Genomic DNA, 19,803 nt, shown 5'->3' on the forward strand with positions numbered 1-19,803 from the left:
GTGGTAAACCTCAGGCACTTCAGAGTTACTGAATCTGGGTGTATGTACAGACTGTATCATTCTGTCTGCAAGTGCTGTATACCAGTCTAATATCAGATAAAGACCTGATGTATAAGCTTCCTTTTTTTTCCTCACACATTTCTTCTCAACTATTGGTTTTATGTGGGAAGGAAATCCAGGTGTACAAGCTGGATGGAGATGTTGCTGTTTCCCAATACAAGCCACAAAATTATCTGTACGCAGCCAAAGTGGCAAAGTTCAGTTGCTAAAGGGTCCTGAGATAGCTTGAAAGAACTGGGCACAAATATGTAAATCATCTTAGAAAAAGGTACTTAGTCTTGTAAGTCACATAAGCAATTTAGAATAATGGTGCAGCAAGGACACACCGAATGAGAAGACTAAGGATAAGTAAACCAAAATAAAATAAAGGATTTTGACCAGGATAGAAGATTTTGTACTTCTGGGTGTGAGCCTGCGAAGAAACAACGTTAAATGTTTTGTTTGGGAACAGATTATCATATTTTGTATGTTGTATTTTCCTCTGGAACAGATGTTACAACCAATTGTTTGAGACAAACTGCTACTGGATGGACCAATCCTGTAGTTTTGTATAGCCATTCCTATTTCCCTGTGCAGCAGAAGCAATCAGTCCATAAAGTTAAGCAATTTAAAAAAATAGGTCAATGATTTTGATATGTCAAACATAGAGCAGATTATTAGCAGTTGTACCAGATGGTTCTTGCATATGTGGATATGTGTTCAAAGCGTGGAGGACATAAATTAAAGCTGAGAGATGAAGATGCCAAAAATGGCTGTCCAAATGGCTTTACTGAGCAGGCCATGAATTCTCATCAGCTCAACATCAGATTGCAAACCAGAACGAAAATCATGGCTTTTCATTCTGGAATGAAAGTAAGTGCTGGAAATCGAAAAAGCTCTGTGTAAAAAGTGAATTAATGATACACTCTACTGATTCCCTACTAGTAACTGAATTTTCTATTGCCAGCCATGTGGAAATATGTAAAGCATGTCAAAGAGAATAGGGTAGCAGGTACCTGACTTCACTACTGTTTGCAGCAGGCGACTTTTTCTTCCAAAAATGCCAGCTGGGCCATAATTGACATGTTTCATAGGGAAAGGTTGCTTGAGATAAAAATCAGAGGAAAACTGGACAGGTTATTCAGGTTGGCAGCTGTGCAGCTCAGGTTGGCAGCTGTGCAGCTCAGCTTTCCAGCTCAGATGGGGCAGCGCCAGAAGCCTCTGGCTCTCAAGGCAGCTTCAGCACACAGACAGGGTGGTTGCCACGTGGATGCTTGGCAAGCCACAGCTGCCAATGTTTTAGGTTTCCTCAAATCAAACATTAAGAATTTTTAAAACAAAGTGAGGGAGATATTGAAGGCAAAAGTAGGAAATGAAGCATATACAGATCTCCTACATTTTGTTTTAGGGAAGTTCACCTCCGGAAGGAAAATTTCCTGAGTTTTTTGCAGCCACTTATGCATGGCCCGAGTGGATTCATGATCCTTTGGATCAACGAAATTGTGGAGCATCCTGGGCTTTTTCAACTGCAAGTAATATTCATGTTTTTACCTCCATTAAAAAATATAATTCTAGGTTACATGTGTAATGAAAATGTACAGTGATTAGTAATGAAGTAATTTCATTTAGCAATGAAAATTTCCACTTTGTTAACATTTTATCAGCAAATAGTAATGTTTAAAATTGCTACACCTCTCCCTCTAAGATGTCCCAAAGACAAAGAAACCAATAAAAGAGGTAGAGATTTTTCTTTGCTTTTCATAAGTTTCTGTATCGTATGAAAATTTTTGATGACAGAAAGTAGCAAATGAATTGACTAGTAAAGTTTATCATAAATGGTGGAGTAACTTTAAACAAATCTGCATTCTTTGCTTGCACAACTGCATGCTTGACTTGAATGCTTAAAACAGGAAGTCATTATTATATATATTTTTTTCATATCTGTGCATTTGCCATTGCCTAACCCTTGCTATTCGAGTACATTAGGTGCAATCTTTTTGATTTTATGAGAAGAAAACCCTGAAATTGGTCAGATATTTGTGGAAGAAATTATTTTCAAGGTTTATATATAAAAATATGTCAGTAATAAAATCATGTGTTACAACCTCTGTTTTTATGATAAATGGACATGAGTATTTGTGTCATTTTTCCCAAATAAAATATACTGATCAGTTATGTTCATTTATCTTGTGCTGCAATAAATCTCAGTACCTATTAAGATATCTAAAGATAGAGAAAAAAATATTAAATAAATCCTTATTACTTGATCTGGCCAGTGGGTCCTCATGAGTGAAGGTTTCTTCTTCTTTAAATCACAACATTACAAAGAAGTCATTTGATTTCACTTACAATTTAGTTAATTAATCTGCCTTTAAACCTCTGAATAAATATGTAAATACTTAGAATCATGACTGCCTGATCTAGTTCAGACATCTAAAGTGACTATCTCAGAAGTAGTTTTGTGTGAATCCCATACTTATACATTAATATGAGCAATTCCAAATATTCTTTCCAAAAAAAACAATACATATTTTCAGTCTTGAATAGTCCTAAAGGAAGAAAAGGTAAAAAAGAAAGAGGGACTTGGAAATTCAGCTTAAGAGATGTGGGGAGTATTTGTATCTTCTGCTGAAGATAGATGAATATGAAGGTAGATGAATATTCATGTACAGACATAGAGATTATCAGACTATATTATCTAAAGGTCTCATCTGATGTTTATATTTAAGTTTTGATGATATTTGGTAAATCTATGGATTTACAAAATTACAGTGAAGTTGCTCATGGTGCTTTGCAGTTTCACAACTCTCTTAAGATTCTGACAGATAATATCCAAATTCTTTTGCAAAAATGTCTACAGACAGAAAATACTGATGTTATAATTTCAGTCACTCTTTCGCAATAACTAGTAAAAAGCAGTGAGTAATTATTTGTTTCTAATAACACAAAATTTCTTTCAAAACAGGTGTTGCAGCAGATAGAATAGCAATTCATTCTGATGGTCAGATCACAGACAACCTTTCTGTTCAGAACTTGATTTCTTGTGATACCAAGAATCAGCATGGATGTAATGGTGGAAGTATTGATGGTGCTTGGAGATATCTGAAAACACATGGGTAAATATTTTATCTGTTTAGTTTATCTGAACTTGACCCAGTCACTTAATTTACATGTGTGATAATGATGATTTCTGACCTTTCAAGACAGAAACATTTAGCTCTGTCTTAGGTCAGATTACCTGTGTCACCTCATCAGGACAATCACTTTCTCTGGTTTACACCTTCTTTAAAACACCTTATTGAAGCCCAGGAGCTATGAATCATTCCCAAAGAGATAAATGAAGACTATTTTGAATTAGAAAGATAGGAGCTCTTGCTGAGAAAACTCTTAAACTACCCATCTCCTCTTCAAGGCTCATTATATCTGGATGTTGTCATTAGTTATAATACTATGGAGAAAAAAGGTAACTTCTCTAACAGCAAAAAAAGCAAGAAAATATTTTTTATGTCTAGGAAAATACCATAAATGCACTCAAAACTTCTATAGTTATAGAGATACAGGCTTTTCATGTTAAACGACCTTGAGAAAGCAACCAGTTGCAAAAGACAATATTTTGAATATTTAAAAGACTCAGACGTTTTCTTTATATAAAACAAATTGTAATCATACTGTATCAAGATTGTTTCAGAATGTAACACCATAGCAAGGACTGTATCTGAATTTTTCTATCTTCGAGTTGGACTCAGCAAAATTAATAACTCTCAAACTCTACATGAACAGTTAGAAGCTTTTTGAAGTTACATGTAACAATTTATAGAATTACAGAATGACTTAGGTTGAAATGAACTTTTGGAGGTCACCTAGTCCCCTGTCCTGCTCATGACTAACTCTGAAATTAGATTAGGTTGCTCAGGGCCATGTCCCCTGTCATGTCTTGAGTATCTCCAAGGATGGGGGTTCCACAGCCTTTCCTGCAATGTGTCTCTGTGTTTGATCATTCTTGCAGTAAAGAACTTTCTTCTTTTATCTAATCTGCATCTTTTTAGTAAAACTTGTGATCGATGCCTTTCATCTTTTCACTGTACCTCTTGAGTCTTGTTCTGTCTCTTCTGTGGCCTCTCCTTATATAGCTGAAGACAATACTTAGAATACCTTTTAACCTTCTCTTCTCCAGGCTGAACAAATTCAGCTCCCTCAGCCTCTCCTTGTATAACAGACGCTTCAGCCCCTTAAGCACCTTTGTGGTCCTCCACTGGACTTGACCAGCTTGTCAGTGTCTTTACAGGGGATGCCATAAAAGAACACAGTACTCTAGATGTAACCTTACAAGTAACAGTTTGAGGGGGATAACCACTTTTCACTATGTCTTGGCAATGCTCTTGCTTAGCAAGATCAAAATCAGTATTGTGGGTCCACCTTTATCAGGAGGGCCCACTGCTAACCTAGGTTCAACTTACTGCCCATAAATACCCCAGGTACTTTCCTGTAAAACTGCTTTCTATAGAGGTGGTTCCCTGCCTGTACTGCTGCATGCACAGTTCTGGCTCAGTGGTAGGATGTGGCTTCAGTCTTTGCTGAACCTTATGAGGTTTCTGTCAGCTCATTTCTCCAAACTGTCAATGTCCCTGTGAATGGCAGCCCTGCCCTACTTTCCAGCATACTGACCACTCACCACTAATTTGGCATCCTCCACAAGTTTACTGAGCATTCGTTATGTCCCACTGTTAAGGCTTTTCATATAGATGACACAATGTTGACTCCTGAGGAATGTCACTAGTAAAGAGCTACCAGTCACTTTAACAGTCAACCTTTTATCATGGCAGCCCAGTTCACTTATTGAAATTGTAAGCAACTCATCCAGTCCCTCTCTCTCCAGTTCAGCTAGAAAACACTGAAAAGGTTGCTAAAGTCAAGGTAAATTACATCATCTGTTTTTCTTATTCTCCACGGAGCTAGCAATTTGATCTCACCATCTCATCATGGTGAGGCATGATTTGCTCTGGTAAGTCTGTGCCGTCTGTTCCCAGTCAAGTCCTTGACCTTCATGTGCCTGGAAATGGCTTCTAGGAGGATTTGCAATAACCAGATGTTATATACTCTAAATTCAGCTGTTTCTCACGTTGTAAAAGTTATTTTTTTGTGCTCCCTGTTCCATACCATAATCTACTTCCCCTCACTTTCATACGCTCTCACCCTTTATTCTGTCTTTGATGTAGCTCATACCTGTAGATAGAGAGATCTCAGGTCTGCTGTCTGTCAACTTTTAATTTTAGTTTAAAAACAAACAAACAAACCATGAAAAGATCAGGAAAATGTCAGATGTGCTGCATCAGACGTCATAGTTGTCATGGCAGCATGGGGATCTAGGTGAAGACCGAAGCACTGTCATTCACACAGTCACTAAGAATACAAAGTGATCATTCTGCTTGTCTTCAAATGCATTAAACAGGTGAACTATTTTTGATCTGACAAAGATCTTAGGGCTTCAACATTAAACTAGTTTTGACTAGTTTTGAGTGGCAAGCCCTTTAGGTAGGTGATTACAGTGGGAAGTAATGGATTCCACCCTGGTAAAGGCCTCTCAGCACCTCATTTAGGCAAAGGTTTCATTCATGAAGAAATGAAAGTTATAGCTTTATATTTTAAGTAACTCTTTTCTATATCTAGAAGAGCAGGCTCCTTTTAATCTGTAGCTCATGCTCTTTACAGAGTAAATATAACTCTTTCTCAATGAACTGTTTGCTTGCCTACCATGTTAAGGATGGGAGCACAAGATTTGGTAGCGTAGATAAGATAAAAGATTAATTTTAATCAGTATTATCTCCACAACAGTTGGAGATAGCTATTTTTAGAGGGAAAGCCCTAAAGAATGCAGGAATCCTGCAGCCTCCTGGGTTTCTGCTCCCCCTGACTGTTATCCCTGTATGGGCATAACCACCATGAACCCGTAATAATAAGATTCTTCCTATACCAAGAAACTCTATCTTTTTTCACCTGAAGCAGTGTGATTAGTGACACAAAGCACTCTTCAGAGGCAGTTTAGGCATACCAGAGTTAATTTATTTCTATAAAGAAAGCAAGGCATGCTGAAGCTGTATGAGGCATTTTGCTATCTACCCAGCCATATCTATACTCCAGATTTCAAAGTATGTGCATTATTGCTCATTCACTTGAGACACGACTTGCAGCTCATTCATCTGATTCACCAGTCTTGCAGCTGACTGTCTGAGCAAACAATTTGACAATTTGCAGAGCAGTTGTGGTGAGAACCATCAAGAACTTTTGAAGGCTATCTAGATCTCTAAGAAATTTCTGCAGTCCAAGATCATCTTCTTAGCCAATCTTAGCTTTCTCATCCCTGTGGAGCCAGCTCCTACACATACAGCTTTGTTGCTCTTACAGAAGTTTGCCTGCCTCCCATGCTTACCCCCAGTTTTTGCTTCACCATCAAAGTACCAAACATGAAAATATCTCTACTTACACATTTTTATACACAATATTTCTAAATCCTGATTTTTATTCCTCAAGTTCAGATGATATTTCAAATCCTCCTCCAACTATTCTAGCCACAAATAAACACCTTAATGAAAAGATAGAAAGAGTGAGGACAGATGCTGGAAGAGCACTGGAATGGTTATGCTGGGTCTAAGCAAGGGTCCTTCTAGTCCAATCTTCTGTCTCTGACAGTGGCCAAGAGCAAATGCTATCACATTTACCTGGAAAAAAAAATAAAAAATTTAATCCACTAATGCTGATGATTGAATCATTTTTATAGCTAAAACCCCACAACACTACTTTTGACTATGAAAAATTGGAATTTTATGGGATAAATTCCAAAGTGTTTTTTGAATGAGCCCGGTTAAGTGGTGCTTGCTTCCTCACACTTTCAGGTAACTTTTATTTTATGAGCCAGTGTATTGCAATCAATTTTTTTTTTTCATTATCTCCATAGCTTGCAATAGGCAGAAAGCACATTGATTTTCTGTGTGGGCTTGTAAACTTTCACAGCAGGTGTTCAATGCTGTTTTAAAGCTTCTGGCTTTCTGATTTCTGAAGTGTGCTTATCTCAAGTTTTTGATAGATATTCAGGAAAATATAGTGCTGGCCTAAACTATTGCCAGTGAAATCAAAGGAAGACTTCCATAAAGTTCAGTGAGGAGAGCTTTCAGAAAGACTGAGCACCCAGTTAACAGTGAAATCTGCTGTAAGAGGAGCTGAAATACTGTCTAACTCTCTCCCTCTCTCTCTGTCTTCCCCCATTAATTAAAGAATAAATCTAATTATTAATAATTTTAGGCATCTCAATTACAAGCCATATTTTCATAGGAATCAATTTGGTTTGGAAGCTTTTTTTTTTTTTTTTTTTTTTTAAATCTGGTAATGGGAATTAAAGCTTACAGTCTTTATGAATGAGAAGGAAGTATTTTACTTTCAGGAAGTAAATGGTTACACACTTGAATACAAATACTGCTTGTAATCAGGACCTGATCTGTTTCATAGCTTGGGCTCCTAGTGGTTGCAGGGTTTGATAGGGATGTTATTGTAATTAGGTTTGGCCAACTTGCTATTAACATAATCTAATATTTTAAACTATGTCCTCATTTCTCAATTCAGATATATATGCAATAAAAAAGGAAATATTTTGATAAAGCTAAACACATAAACATGACTAGATGAATTCACCAAGAATGTATGAGAACACCACAGGCTTATGATGCTTCTCCATGGATGTTGCTTGGTCCTAGTACTAGTATTTATTTATATGCTTATGTATATGTACACTTAAACCCATTAACATTTGTTTCTGTTTTTCTTCTATGACTCATGGCAAGGACTTCTCTGATTCACTTCCCTTAAAGGTTTTTAGTGTTTAATGTTGTACTGATATTTCAGGATGTACAAACAGATGTTCTGGCGAGGAGTTAAAGGCAATCTTTATGTTAAATTATGTATGGCAAAAACTATAGTTAGTGAAAGAATTCAAAAGTAACTGCTATTTCAGAATGAGTTGTCAAGTCTGGAATACTACACAGATCGAGAATGCTAGTTAATCATTTGCTTCACTTCCGTTACCATAAATGTAAGACCCATCCATGCAGAATCTGTGACAACTCCAATGGGGCAATCAGACTGAAAGAAGGGGGAAAAAGATCCCCATCTCATGAATGCACTTGTCCTCTGTTCTTTTCCATGGTGTTTCTAAGCACACTTACACTGGGTTGCAGTCACTTCTGCTCTGCTTATGAGGGATTGTGCTCTAAGGGCTGTATTTACCCACCTTACCTGCTTTGCAGGCCTGACTGCACTCAGCAGCAATGCTGTATTTCTCTTGGAATGCTATGATCAGTGGTGACTAGAGTAATTACATATATAGATATATTATATAAACATTATAAAAATATATATATGAAAACATGCACATATATATAAAACAAAGTATTATTTCTACCCAGTGGAAGAAATAAAGTATAACACATTTTAAAACAAACAACAACATCGTAGTACATACGTAGTACATGTAGCTTAAATACTTATCATTCCCCAGTTAAAATCTGGGGAATCAGACTATCTTCAGCCATTTCAGAAGGAATTAAAAGGACTTCCCAGTAAGTAGGTTGAAGACCTAAACAATAACAGCCTGATTGTCCTTAGATGGGCAGTCTCTTTTTTTTTTTTTTTTTTCGTAGGCAGAGTTACTGTTTTCTGCAGCTCCTGAGTGTGTTGGTCTAGTTTGGGCAGAAACAATTTCCTAAGCAAAAAGACACTCCCCAGGGTCAATTGCTCTATAACCGAAGACTTAATGGGAAAATGCCAGAGTAGCTGAAGCATGAGTGTGCTCATCTTTTAAAATTCCTAATGACTAAGTAAACACAAGCAAATCTAATTATGCCTCAAACTGCATGGAAATGCAGTTTATTCTTTTTCAGATTCACTAAGTTCAGTATAATTGTTGAGCTACTAAAATACATATCCTTTTCATAGGACTACACATTTCAAAATATTCTGTTTCAGTGAGCTACTTTATTCCATTCCTTAGAAGAGCCCTTCTGATATGCTTCCATGGCAACATCATAGTAGCGTGTATATTTTTTTAGAAACATATAGCGCTATAATGTAGAAAACCAAAATGTCCCAAAAATCTCATAAAATATATAAAATACTGGTAGATTCTGGGTGCTTTTACTTAAATGTTTCATATTGTTAGTAAGTATATTTTAAATTTATGCTTTATTTGCTTCACTTTATTCAAGTAAAAAGGATGTTCAGTTAGTCAGACAGTCAAAATGACTGAATATATCAGGATAAGCTACTTGAAAGAAAGAAGTTTACTGTATGAAGAAGCAGTTCATTATAATTAAGGTTTTGATGTATTGCCAAGGTAAAGAATTAAAACCTCTCCTTTCCTCTCCATGAAACTACCCCTTATTTTCATTACCATTCTCCATTCGTGGATGCAATGGGGGTTCTTAACCCATTCTTCAAAGCTCCTTTGATTTAGCACTTTGCAGATTTTCACCTCCAAAATTAGCATGGGTTTAAACCTCAGGTGATTTATTGTAGCTCTTCCACTATCATTCCTCTGACAGCATTAGTGTTAAATACCTTTGAGTCTTTGAAGCCTACAGCTAGAGGAGTGTCATCCAGAGGAATTTTTTTCAGTTCAAAGATTTGTCTTTGATTGAGTTAGAACTATAAATTCATTTCACAGATTTTCTATTGAACATTTCCTCCAAGATTCTTGCAGTAAATGGATATCTGTGATTTTGAAATCTTCATAACAATAGAAACTGTCCAATCATTACTGGACTTAATATTTAAAAAACATAATCTTTCTAGAATATACAAGTTTATTTAAAGCTGTTAAAAATGAGTCATTTTCTATAACTAAACTCTAAAACCTTGAAATCAAAACCATTAATGCAGATTTATAGTGAGCAATATGAAAAAATTAACTGTTGTATGTGTGATCAAAAACTCAGCATTTGGAAAATGTTTTGATATACTTTTCTAAGTAGATAGGATGTGTTCAAGAGCTGCAGAGAGCAGACACATACTGCTGTTATATCACAGCACGGTCTGTCATTTCAGTTTCCTCAAAAGGGTCCAGCTGTCAATAACCAGAAACCTACAGAAGAAGCCCTGTGGCCTGATCATCCCAGGATAGTCACTAACCTTTTCTGAACACTGGATGCCACATGCTTACCAGCCATTTAAGTTTACCTCAGCAACCTGATCTAGTGGGTAGCACCCCTGCCCACGGAGAGGGGTTGAAGTTAGATGATCTTTAAAGTCCCTTCCAAGCCAAGCCATTCTCTGATTCTATGGTTTATGATTCTATACTTCTGCTTGTCCTTTTGGTTTGTGTTCACTTCCAGGCACAAGCCTATACTTTTCTGCTTCCTTGAATTTCTCTATCTGGAATTATACTTTCTGACTTCAGTCTGAGTTTAACCCTGTCAAGAACAATGTGATGGGAAAAGGAAGATTACAGATAAAGCAACCTTACTTAATCATACTCACATTGGCTTTATAAGCATAAAACATTATTGCAAAATAGTAAAATTATAAAATCGCAATAAGTCCCACCACTCTGATCCCTACTGAGTTTCACACTTTCTCTGTCATTTTTCAGTGCTTCAAACTAGGCAAAGTCCCTTCTGTCAGCATCACTCCAGAGAATTTTATTTTTCCCATGAATCAAGATAAGGCAACCCAGTTACCAACCCATAATCAAATGCTTTTCCTAATACTTCTCTACTGTCAGATAGTTCGTTAACTTACTTAAGTTCAGTACTTAACACCTTCTCAGGTCGTGTTCTCAATTGTACTTATCTCCCATGTATTTCAGGTAGTAAAGTTCCCTTTTAAGGAGGTGCATTCACTCCAGAGGTTTGTTGTTTCTATTAATTAAGCATTAATTAGGTATTAACCACTAAGCATTGGACCTTTCTTTGGAAGAACCAAAAAATTTACTCATTTGCCAACAGACCAATTATTTTTACCCAAACCTTTAAAAATTTAATATAGGATTTTTTATGTCAACAAAAGTTCACAAGAAAATATGAGCAAATATTCTCTTTATTTTGTGAGAAAAATGTAAGTTCTAAGACTTTTTAGCTGAAAGAAACAAAAGGACCTGTAGCTTCTCAGCAAAATTCCTGTAGAAAATGTAGATAAAACTAGAAAATGATTCATTTCCCTTAAAAGTTTTCTGCTGCAAATATGCACATTTCACAAACCACTTTTGACAAATTGATACTGTTGAAAAAGTTGGTAATTTATTGATCTTATTCAGTGTGAGCATTCATGCATTCTTAATGAGGTGAATGTGCTAGGTGACAAAGGGCAGTGCTGACATATTTTCTATCCTACCTCTATTTAGAGAAGGGCGGGGAGAGAACTACTGCAACTGAAACTTGATCATAAGCATCATACATACAAAATGAAGCAAACACCTTCCTGTTGAAGCTGTCAGACATATTCATATGTTTGAAGAATGATTCTTTCAGTGAACTTACAGTAGCAAAATAATTAAAAACTTGAAATAAAACAAGTTTAAAAATACTCATCAACTTTTTTTTATTTTATATTATTTTTTAAACTGAACAGGGTTGTATCTTATGCTTGTTATCCATCATTTTGGAAGCATCACTTGGATCCACCAGGTGAAAATCACTGTTATGTGTCAAGCGAATATGGACAAAACTATACAAATGGGCCATGCCCCAATGATTTAGAAGAATCCAATCGGCTATACCGCTGTGGCTCTCACTACAGGGTCTCCTCAAAAGTAAGTTCATGCTGTGCACTCATCCTGTCATTATGTTTTTTCCTTTGGGAAAAAATATCTGGCATGTGGAAATATGTCTGTTTTACTTGAAGAGTGATAGAGTGAGTTTTCATTTTTATTGCCTATGTCTTTTCAGAATTGGTTTAAATTTCCTACATTTTTTTCGTTGTTTTATGTTATCTCTTCAAAGAGATGTTGCTTTGTGGTTCTATAGGAAATAGATAAGAAATTATGCAGCTGGAACTGTGTATTAGTGATTCTTAAACATGTTTCTGAAGGTTTTGCTCATTTGGTAAACCAAATATTCTGTAGCAGAAATACAAGTACAATGACATATTTTTTATGCATCTATATACATATGTATACAATGATAAATTAGTATGTGTTTTTAAAGTAATTTAACAGAATGTATTTTCTTCCCTTGCTTTCTCTGCTGCTGCTTCCCTCCCATCAGGAAACCGATATAATGGAAGAAATCATGGACAAAGGACCAGTGCAAGGTATGGTAAGTTTGAAAGATGTTAATATTGTTATTGAAATAATCAGTGTACAATGATCTTGTATCAAAGTATTAGAAATCATAAGTTACATTCCACAGTTAATAAAAGAGGCATATGCACAGACTCCAGCATTTATGTAACTTTTGTTGTGTAAGGAGCCCTCCTGCAACAAAGGACTCAAATCCTAGTGCAATAAAGAGACTTCAGCAGGGAGTGAGGGGAGGGAGAAGAGTTAGTTGTTTAGCTTGATTGGTTGCAGCCATGAATGATGCTGACATCATCTGAGGATTTGGAAAGGGCATTGTGCAAGATGTCCACCTCATGGATGGATGACCAGTGCAAAACCAGGGGACCTCTACATTTCTACTGACCTCAAATATATAATGAATTATCACAGCCTCCAATTCATTATTAAAATCTTCATTATTAGATATAATTCATTTCAGTGCATCATGGTGTTGAAGTTACTTCTTAAAGCTTGTTAGGTGGGCAGCTGCAATCTGAAGCTCAGCCTTAACAAGATCAATAATATCAGTCTATGTTCTGCCCAACTTTGTTCGCTAAATGGAAATGTTCTTTCCCATGCTGCATTTGGTGAACACAGTATTTCCATTGATTTTAAGAACATGCTAAAAGGGGGATCCTGAAGATAAAATTTCAGATCACTCTCTAATATTGCATTCCTAAAATATGTACACACAGTTTGCTAAATTAATCTGTCCATACTAAATATTCCACATAAAGTAATCTAGATTCAGCCATTTGATACGTTAAACCACTCAATAATTCATATGATTTTGGTATGTCAATGATTTTTCAGAGAAAGTGTCTGTATGAGGTAAAGCTAATGTTTATGTGGAAAATTAGATCTAAAGGAGAGCATATATCTGAGAGTGTCTATTGCTGAGTGAAATTGCTTTCCATACTTTCTTTTTGCTGTAATGAGAATCTTAACTGAATCACAGTTATGATCCAGTAATTTGTCACTTTTTTTCCTCAAAGCACCCTGCAAGTGTTCCTCAGCTTCTGAAAATTATTTTCCATTTTTCCTTCACCTGTCATTCTTCAAGAACTTACAAAGTGCTAATGGCTAATCTTATCTAATGTAATAAGTAATATTTAATAGCTGAAAAACATTTGAGAATCTTTCAAGATAATGACATAGAAAGTGATCTTTTCTGATGATGAATATACTTGGATTTTTGTGCATATTTAGCATTAAGAATAATATGTATATTTTCAGCAATTATGAAACAGTAGACATAGAAAGGTAATTAAAAACTTTCTAATGCAGCTTTCAAGTTTGAATGACAATTTATTTCATCAAACATAATTGTTTTATTTGATGATGTGATCCAGGAACTGAGTGATTAGCAGTTTCTGGTACAAATGATGAAAAAGTTTTAAAAAAAATCAGTATTCAAATAAACACAGTGAAGATTATTAATTCTTTGAAAACTTTCAAATGGGCATTTAAATACTACCCACAACATTCTTTAATGGAAATGCTCTAAATAGTTACAGTGCTGACATTCTCTTCTATCTCATTAGTCAGTCTCAACCAAAAGAAAAGTGAACACATTGTTGGTAATACATAAAGTTTTCAACCCTAACAAGGATTGAAAACTTGTAATTTCAGCTATCGTGATTTTGGAAATAAAGGAGTATCCAATTTGCTGCCACAATAAAAAGATCTGGAGAAAGCACTAAGCTACATTAATGTACAGTGTTCCCCCCTTTTTTTTATTCTGGTAGCAACCAGAATTTTGGGTTTGTATCTTCACGTGTCTAAGACACATGGATTCTAATTTAAGAATTTTGTGCAGAGGTATCAATAGTAGAACAAATCTTTTAATCTGCTGTATTTATACATGGACCTGACAGCTCAGCATGACACGTAGTTCATGCATAAGCTACAGTAAGATATTAAAAATTGCTGCCTCTTCTGATTCATTAATAATTAATCCATTCATTTTGCAAAATGAAAAAGTATCTGTGATGTGGGATAGTACACTGCTGGTTGGTGTAGTGTGATCATCTCATCCCATCCAAGTTACAGTCCAGATCAGAACATTGTCACTGAGTAAATAAAAACATCTCAGTGCTTGATTTTGAGTTATCATCTCTGTTTACTCTACACTTCATGTACCTAGTTCCTGATTAACTTGCTTGGTATGTATATATGTACAGATAAGTATATATACATATACACAAGAATGTATACAACTATACACATATCTGCACACACACACCATATGTGTAGATTTAATACACAATCAGCTGAAATTCTTTCATGTAGACTAAATCATTCTGGAAACACACTTCAGAAATTTCTATTTCATTTCAGTGAAAGTAATTTAGGTATGATGTTTCTTCAAAGAGCCAAGAACATGCTTTTGATTTAGAGGTACTCTACAGAGTAAGTTGTTTCCTGAAATTGAACATATAGATCTTGATATAGTGGTACAGGAACATCCAGAGGAGTTAAACTCCTAGATCTATACACTAGTGAGCCTGGGGGCAGAGGGAAGAGGTAAACCTTTACAGAAAACTCTAGTGGAGTCCTGACCTTGCAACTAGAAAGCAAGAGTAAAGCTTGTGCTATTTTCCCCTTGGCCTGTTGCTGTCAGTATCTGTGAGCTCTGGTTCTGCAGACAGCTCTGGCAGAAGCTGTAGCATTAAGTCAATTTAATTTATTTATTTATTCTTACTTAACTGATATAATTCTCCCCAAGACTTGCCACTTATCTTCATGGTTTCTAATTCACTGTGTTGCTATCTGCATACATTTTGGATGTGAATTAACTAGCAATGAATATTTTCAGCCAAGTTTCATGGGTAGGTGGGTTTGTCATGTTTTGAGCAGTTTTTTGCCTTCCCATCTTCTTCCCCCATAAAATTTGTGAAAGTATTTTGTTTTCAGCCAACTTGATAGAGGCCAAGAGGTCATAAAGACAGTTAATTTCCTTCAAGTTTATGACAATATGCAGGTAGGGGAAAGTAATTTGAAAACATTCCAGATGAAAAAACTGCAGCATGAGCTCGACTTACTGGGTGATTCAGATCTATACCAGACACACATGTTATAAATGCTCCAACCACATTAAAATCGTCAATGAAACTAGTACTTTATTGAAATCCCAAGGCGCAAGACTTTAGGACGGGGTTTCTTTAATTCTCATCTTCAAAGTTGTGTAGCAGTTTGTGTGTTAAAATCATAAGCTAAATGTAGGCTGGAGTTAAGCTTGTATTTATGCTTCTGATTAGGTAATGTAAGTCTGGAAAATATTTTCTTGTCTCTGGATCTTGTAACCCACCAAGTAACAAAGCAAATGGTACTATGGTGGCAGAACAAACTGGAAAAGAAGCCAAAATAATTTCCTTAAAAATCAAATAACTGATATTCCTCTGAAATAATGAATAGTTATAAAATGCAAATTGTAATATTCATTCTCTTGCACAAAATTTCCAGTTCATCAGCTCTTTGGCCTTATGTTGTTATTGACACACAGTTTTTTGCTCCACTTTTTTACAATACTTTCTACTGAAAGTCGGCATGAATATAGGTATAGAAAATCCATTTTTCCATAAGGATATTCCAGTGTACTTAATGAACTCTATATGAGGTTCAGGAAAAGCCATACAAATCAGCACTCTGCCATATTTCACAGGATGTTATATACATGGATAAAAATCGACTGTTAAATACTTTTCTTGACTACGCAGATGCTTGTCAGAACTGAGGATTTTATGCATGAACCTTGAGGAGATTTGTCATATTGGACTGGATTCGATTGGAATTGACAAAACTTGTGTAAGCCTTCAAGAGGAGATATTTCTTCTTACTGTATTGGAATAAGTCCATGATAGGGAGTTCCCATGACAGGGAAAGCCAAGTAATTTGACAAGAGACCTTTGAGAGACAGGTGCTGCAATATTTTGCCTAATTTACTCGCAGTAGGGAACTTCTGAGCAATTAGTAATTACTCTAATTACAAAGTACATTTATACAGTCCAACACACACACAAAAAAAATCTCACTGATAAAATCCAAGGAGCAAACTACAGTACAAGCAGTATTTACTGACTGTGCTATTTTTCCTATTGTTTTTCTTTTAGCTATAATGAAAGTGTATGAAGATTTTTTCCTTTACAAAGAAGGGATCTACAGACACTCCTACAAAGCAGGTTCCAAATGGAAAACGCATTCAGTCAAACTCCTTGGGTGAGTAAAACATATTCTTTTACCCTTTTCTCTGCTAGTTATGAACTTAGTAAAACGTTATTTCCCAGTTTGGAACCCAATGGCTTCATTGTCACTGTTACCTTCCAATGTAAGATTATTGTTGCTTCATTTTTCAATATCTGAGAATTTCAGAAATCATTGGAAAGAGCTATAGACCTATGACTTTTTAATCCACTCCAACATTTACTCTAGGACTTCAAATACAGTGGTTTATAGAATAACATGTTTTGGTGAGTGCTCACACGTCTTCCATGTACACAGCAAGTTAAGAACAAAACAGAAATGATTAAATTGAAGCATGTCACCAAGAAGAATGCAAAGTGAAATATAAAAATTGCCAGTGGCCTCCTAAGTAACAAACACAGGTGTGCTTACACAGCAGTCTGGGCTCTCCATACCCATACAGAAATAAGCTGCTGCTGGGGTGCTGGTTATTTTATCTGGGATGCACAAGAAATACACACCTAGGTCTGAAACTGTTGCAGAAGAATATGAATAATACACCAGTGGAACTTCCCTCAAATGTAGAACAGTGCCACTATATGGAGATGACAAGTATCTAACAATGTGCATGCACTTGAATTACAGAATATACCTCAGGCCTCTTTTCTCTGACATGGAGGGAATATACAAGGATGCACTTATTAAATCACTGAGTGAATAGTTACATAGACAAATGACTAGAGATAAGCCTCAAACAAATATTTTGTAGGCGATCTAGAATATCAAATAAATAATTATTCAGGCCTGTGCTAGGAAGATTGCTGAGACTATCTTCAACATGTAGTTCAAGAAAATAATGTAGTGAAATAAATTGCATTTTGTACCTGTGATCTTAGTGAAGATACCTTTGCAAAGGACAAGGAAATGCTTACAGTTGTGGAAAATGCTGGCTAGGAATTATGAGTGTGCCTGCTAGTGACACAACAGCACAGAGAAGCAGCAGGCTTATACAGGATCAGCCTTGAGCCTATACAGTTGCAAAAAGTATTGACTCAGACTAATAGAGGAAAAGCTCCTGAAGTGAATGTTATGAAGCAAGGAAAGTGAGAAATTGGCATGGACTATGGAACAGAGGACTGCATTAGGAAAAGATGTTTAAAAATGAGCGCCTGTATATGTTGGTTTATGTATATGTATTTAAGGTATATCTGAAAGATAAAGAAAAATTAATAAAATTAAACTATAAAATTTACACTACAGTTTGAATACCTCAGTTCAAGGATGAGCTGCTATGGAACTGTGGGTGCAGATTCTGTGAGTCCTATGCTTGGTGAAAATGTAGGGTGGTAATAACTTTTCCCTCAGAGGAATATATGCTGAGCAATTTACAGAGGGGAGTGATTAGACAACACTGGCACAGGGGGGAAATGTGATGGCTGAGAAGGGAGAAAGAGGGCTGTTAATGTGCTGAAGTGGCTGTTGATTTAAATGGGAACTGATAGACTGTGCATGGGAAACTTAACCCTTAGGTAAGGAGCCATTTATGAGCAAAACAATGAAAGCCTTGACTTAGACCAGCAGCTTCCTAGAGGTGATCATGTTCACTGGTTGGTGCAAAACACTGAGTAGGAGGAAAGGCAAGTGGTCTAATATGCCAAAGGACACAAGCAAGAAAGTAAAGGAAAAAGAAGAAAAGTGAAGGTAAAGAAACCTCAGGCTATTAGGAGGTCAATATGGTGGAAATGCATTTATTTACTTATTTTCACTGAAAATTGCTGAAGTATCCAATGGATCCAACAATATAAAGAATTACCCATCCTTCCGTTTTCTAACGTATAAGTGTTCTGACTACTGAGATTATGCCACATAAATATCTGCAGAAGTGTTTAACTGTAAAATTGGATCCAGGTTTGACAAGTTGGAGGGTGTTAGATCCCAAGACCTGGTGTGCTTAAATTTCTAGCAATGATAAATCCAGTGATAAAATGTGACTCTGCACTACGAAGTCTAAAACAGTTTTGAAAAGACTTACTTGTCTTCAGGATAAAACTGTCATTTTTTCATATCATTCAATAGTTTGAACTAATTTGAATGTAAAATATATGGCCCAGATATAAGCTATTTGCCATTCATTGCTTGGTTTTTGTTGCTGTTTTGTTGTTGATTTTTTTTTTCAAAGGACAATGCAAACTCCTTGACCTAAATAAAAATTCATGATAATCTAATTAAAGTTGAACATGAAACAAAAATATTGATGATGGTTTTCATTCTGATTCACAGAAATGGTTTCTAGAGAGAGAAAAAGGGGTAGACATGATGATGTATGGTAAAAAAAAAAATGCAGCTTTGTACAGGCTGATATTTATTGTAATCTGATTTTTCATTTATGACTCCTGTACAAGACAGTCAATATTTGTAAAAGGCAGCTATAATAATGACTGACCATATTGAACTGATATTTGCAAAATCTAAGAAACATTTTTGAAAATGCCATAAGCTGCTCATGCATTCAACTACATATAAGGTAAAGGAGTGTTATAAAATGGAAAGAAATTTTAGTGAAGCTTTCCAGAGCTATTTTTAACAAAAACAGATTTGCACATATAAACTGTCTAACTGATCACTGAATCATAAGAATTGTGAATTAATTGACTGAATTCCATTGTTGTGCAATTTAAAATTGTTAGCTATTTTCTATCATTTTAAGGCTTCTATTTCATAAAACCAGCTCTGATAGAACGATGAATCTTTCTCCAGTGAGGCAGTGTGTAACCTCAGGCTCAAGGAGAGAATGGGAAAACAACTGCATGGAAGCATGAAAGCAAAACATGGAGCAGCCAGGTGGAGGCAGTTGAAGGTAGCAGACGGTTTGGGTTAGAACATGGTCTCTGTGGACAGTAAAACAGGGCTTTCAGCAGTCAGGAGGCAGGACTGGCCTGCTGACATTTCGAGAGAGTAGGATCTCTCAAACAGTTTCTGTCTTGTCTGCAGAGGCAGGGAGGTAAGCAGAAAAAGTGAATAATGGAGACTGGGATTCATAAGAGCTAAGTTTTGATGTGTAAAATTTAGATGTCATATCTCTGCTGGGCAGTCATGGTTCTCTTTATCATCCGTGGCTGTTGATCTGCTCTTTCCTACCTATCTGTCTTTAAGTGAATCGAATTGCTTTGTTGGATCCTATTTCTTTTTGTTGACTATAAAAGAACCCCTGAGGATAATGTCAGACTTGCAGAGCTAACATTAAAATGTCTAGGCTAGACTAGATGAATCCCACTTGTAAAGGC

The 19,803-nt window shown here is 35.9% G+C and overlaps 1 protein-coding gene across 1 annotated transcript in view; it reads left to right on the forward strand.

Moving 5' to 3' along the window:
• TINAG (tubulointerstitial nephritis antigen) overlaps positions 1-19,803 on the forward strand; it is a 45,669-nt gene that overhangs the window by 11,367 nt on the left and 14,499 nt on the right. The window contains exons 5-9 of the mRNA XM_040552484.1: positions 1,448-1,571; positions 3,005-3,155; positions 11,650-11,830; positions 12,285-12,330; positions 16,450-16,555. Coding sequence (XP_040408418.1) covers positions 1,448-1,571; positions 3,005-3,155; positions 11,650-11,830; positions 12,285-12,330; positions 16,450-16,555 — 608 coding nt within the window. The remainder of the gene's footprint in view (positions 1-1,447; positions 1,572-3,004; positions 3,156-11,649; positions 11,831-12,284; positions 12,331-16,449; positions 16,556-19,803) is intronic.

The sequence above is a fragment of the Cygnus olor genome, chromosome 3 (assembly GCF_009769625.2).
Source record: "Cygnus olor isolate bCygOlo1 chromosome 3, bCygOlo1.pri.v2, whole genome shotgun sequence".
In the NCBI taxonomy this organism is placed as follows: domain Eukaryota; kingdom Metazoa; phylum Chordata; class Aves; order Anseriformes; family Anatidae; genus Cygnus; species Cygnus olor.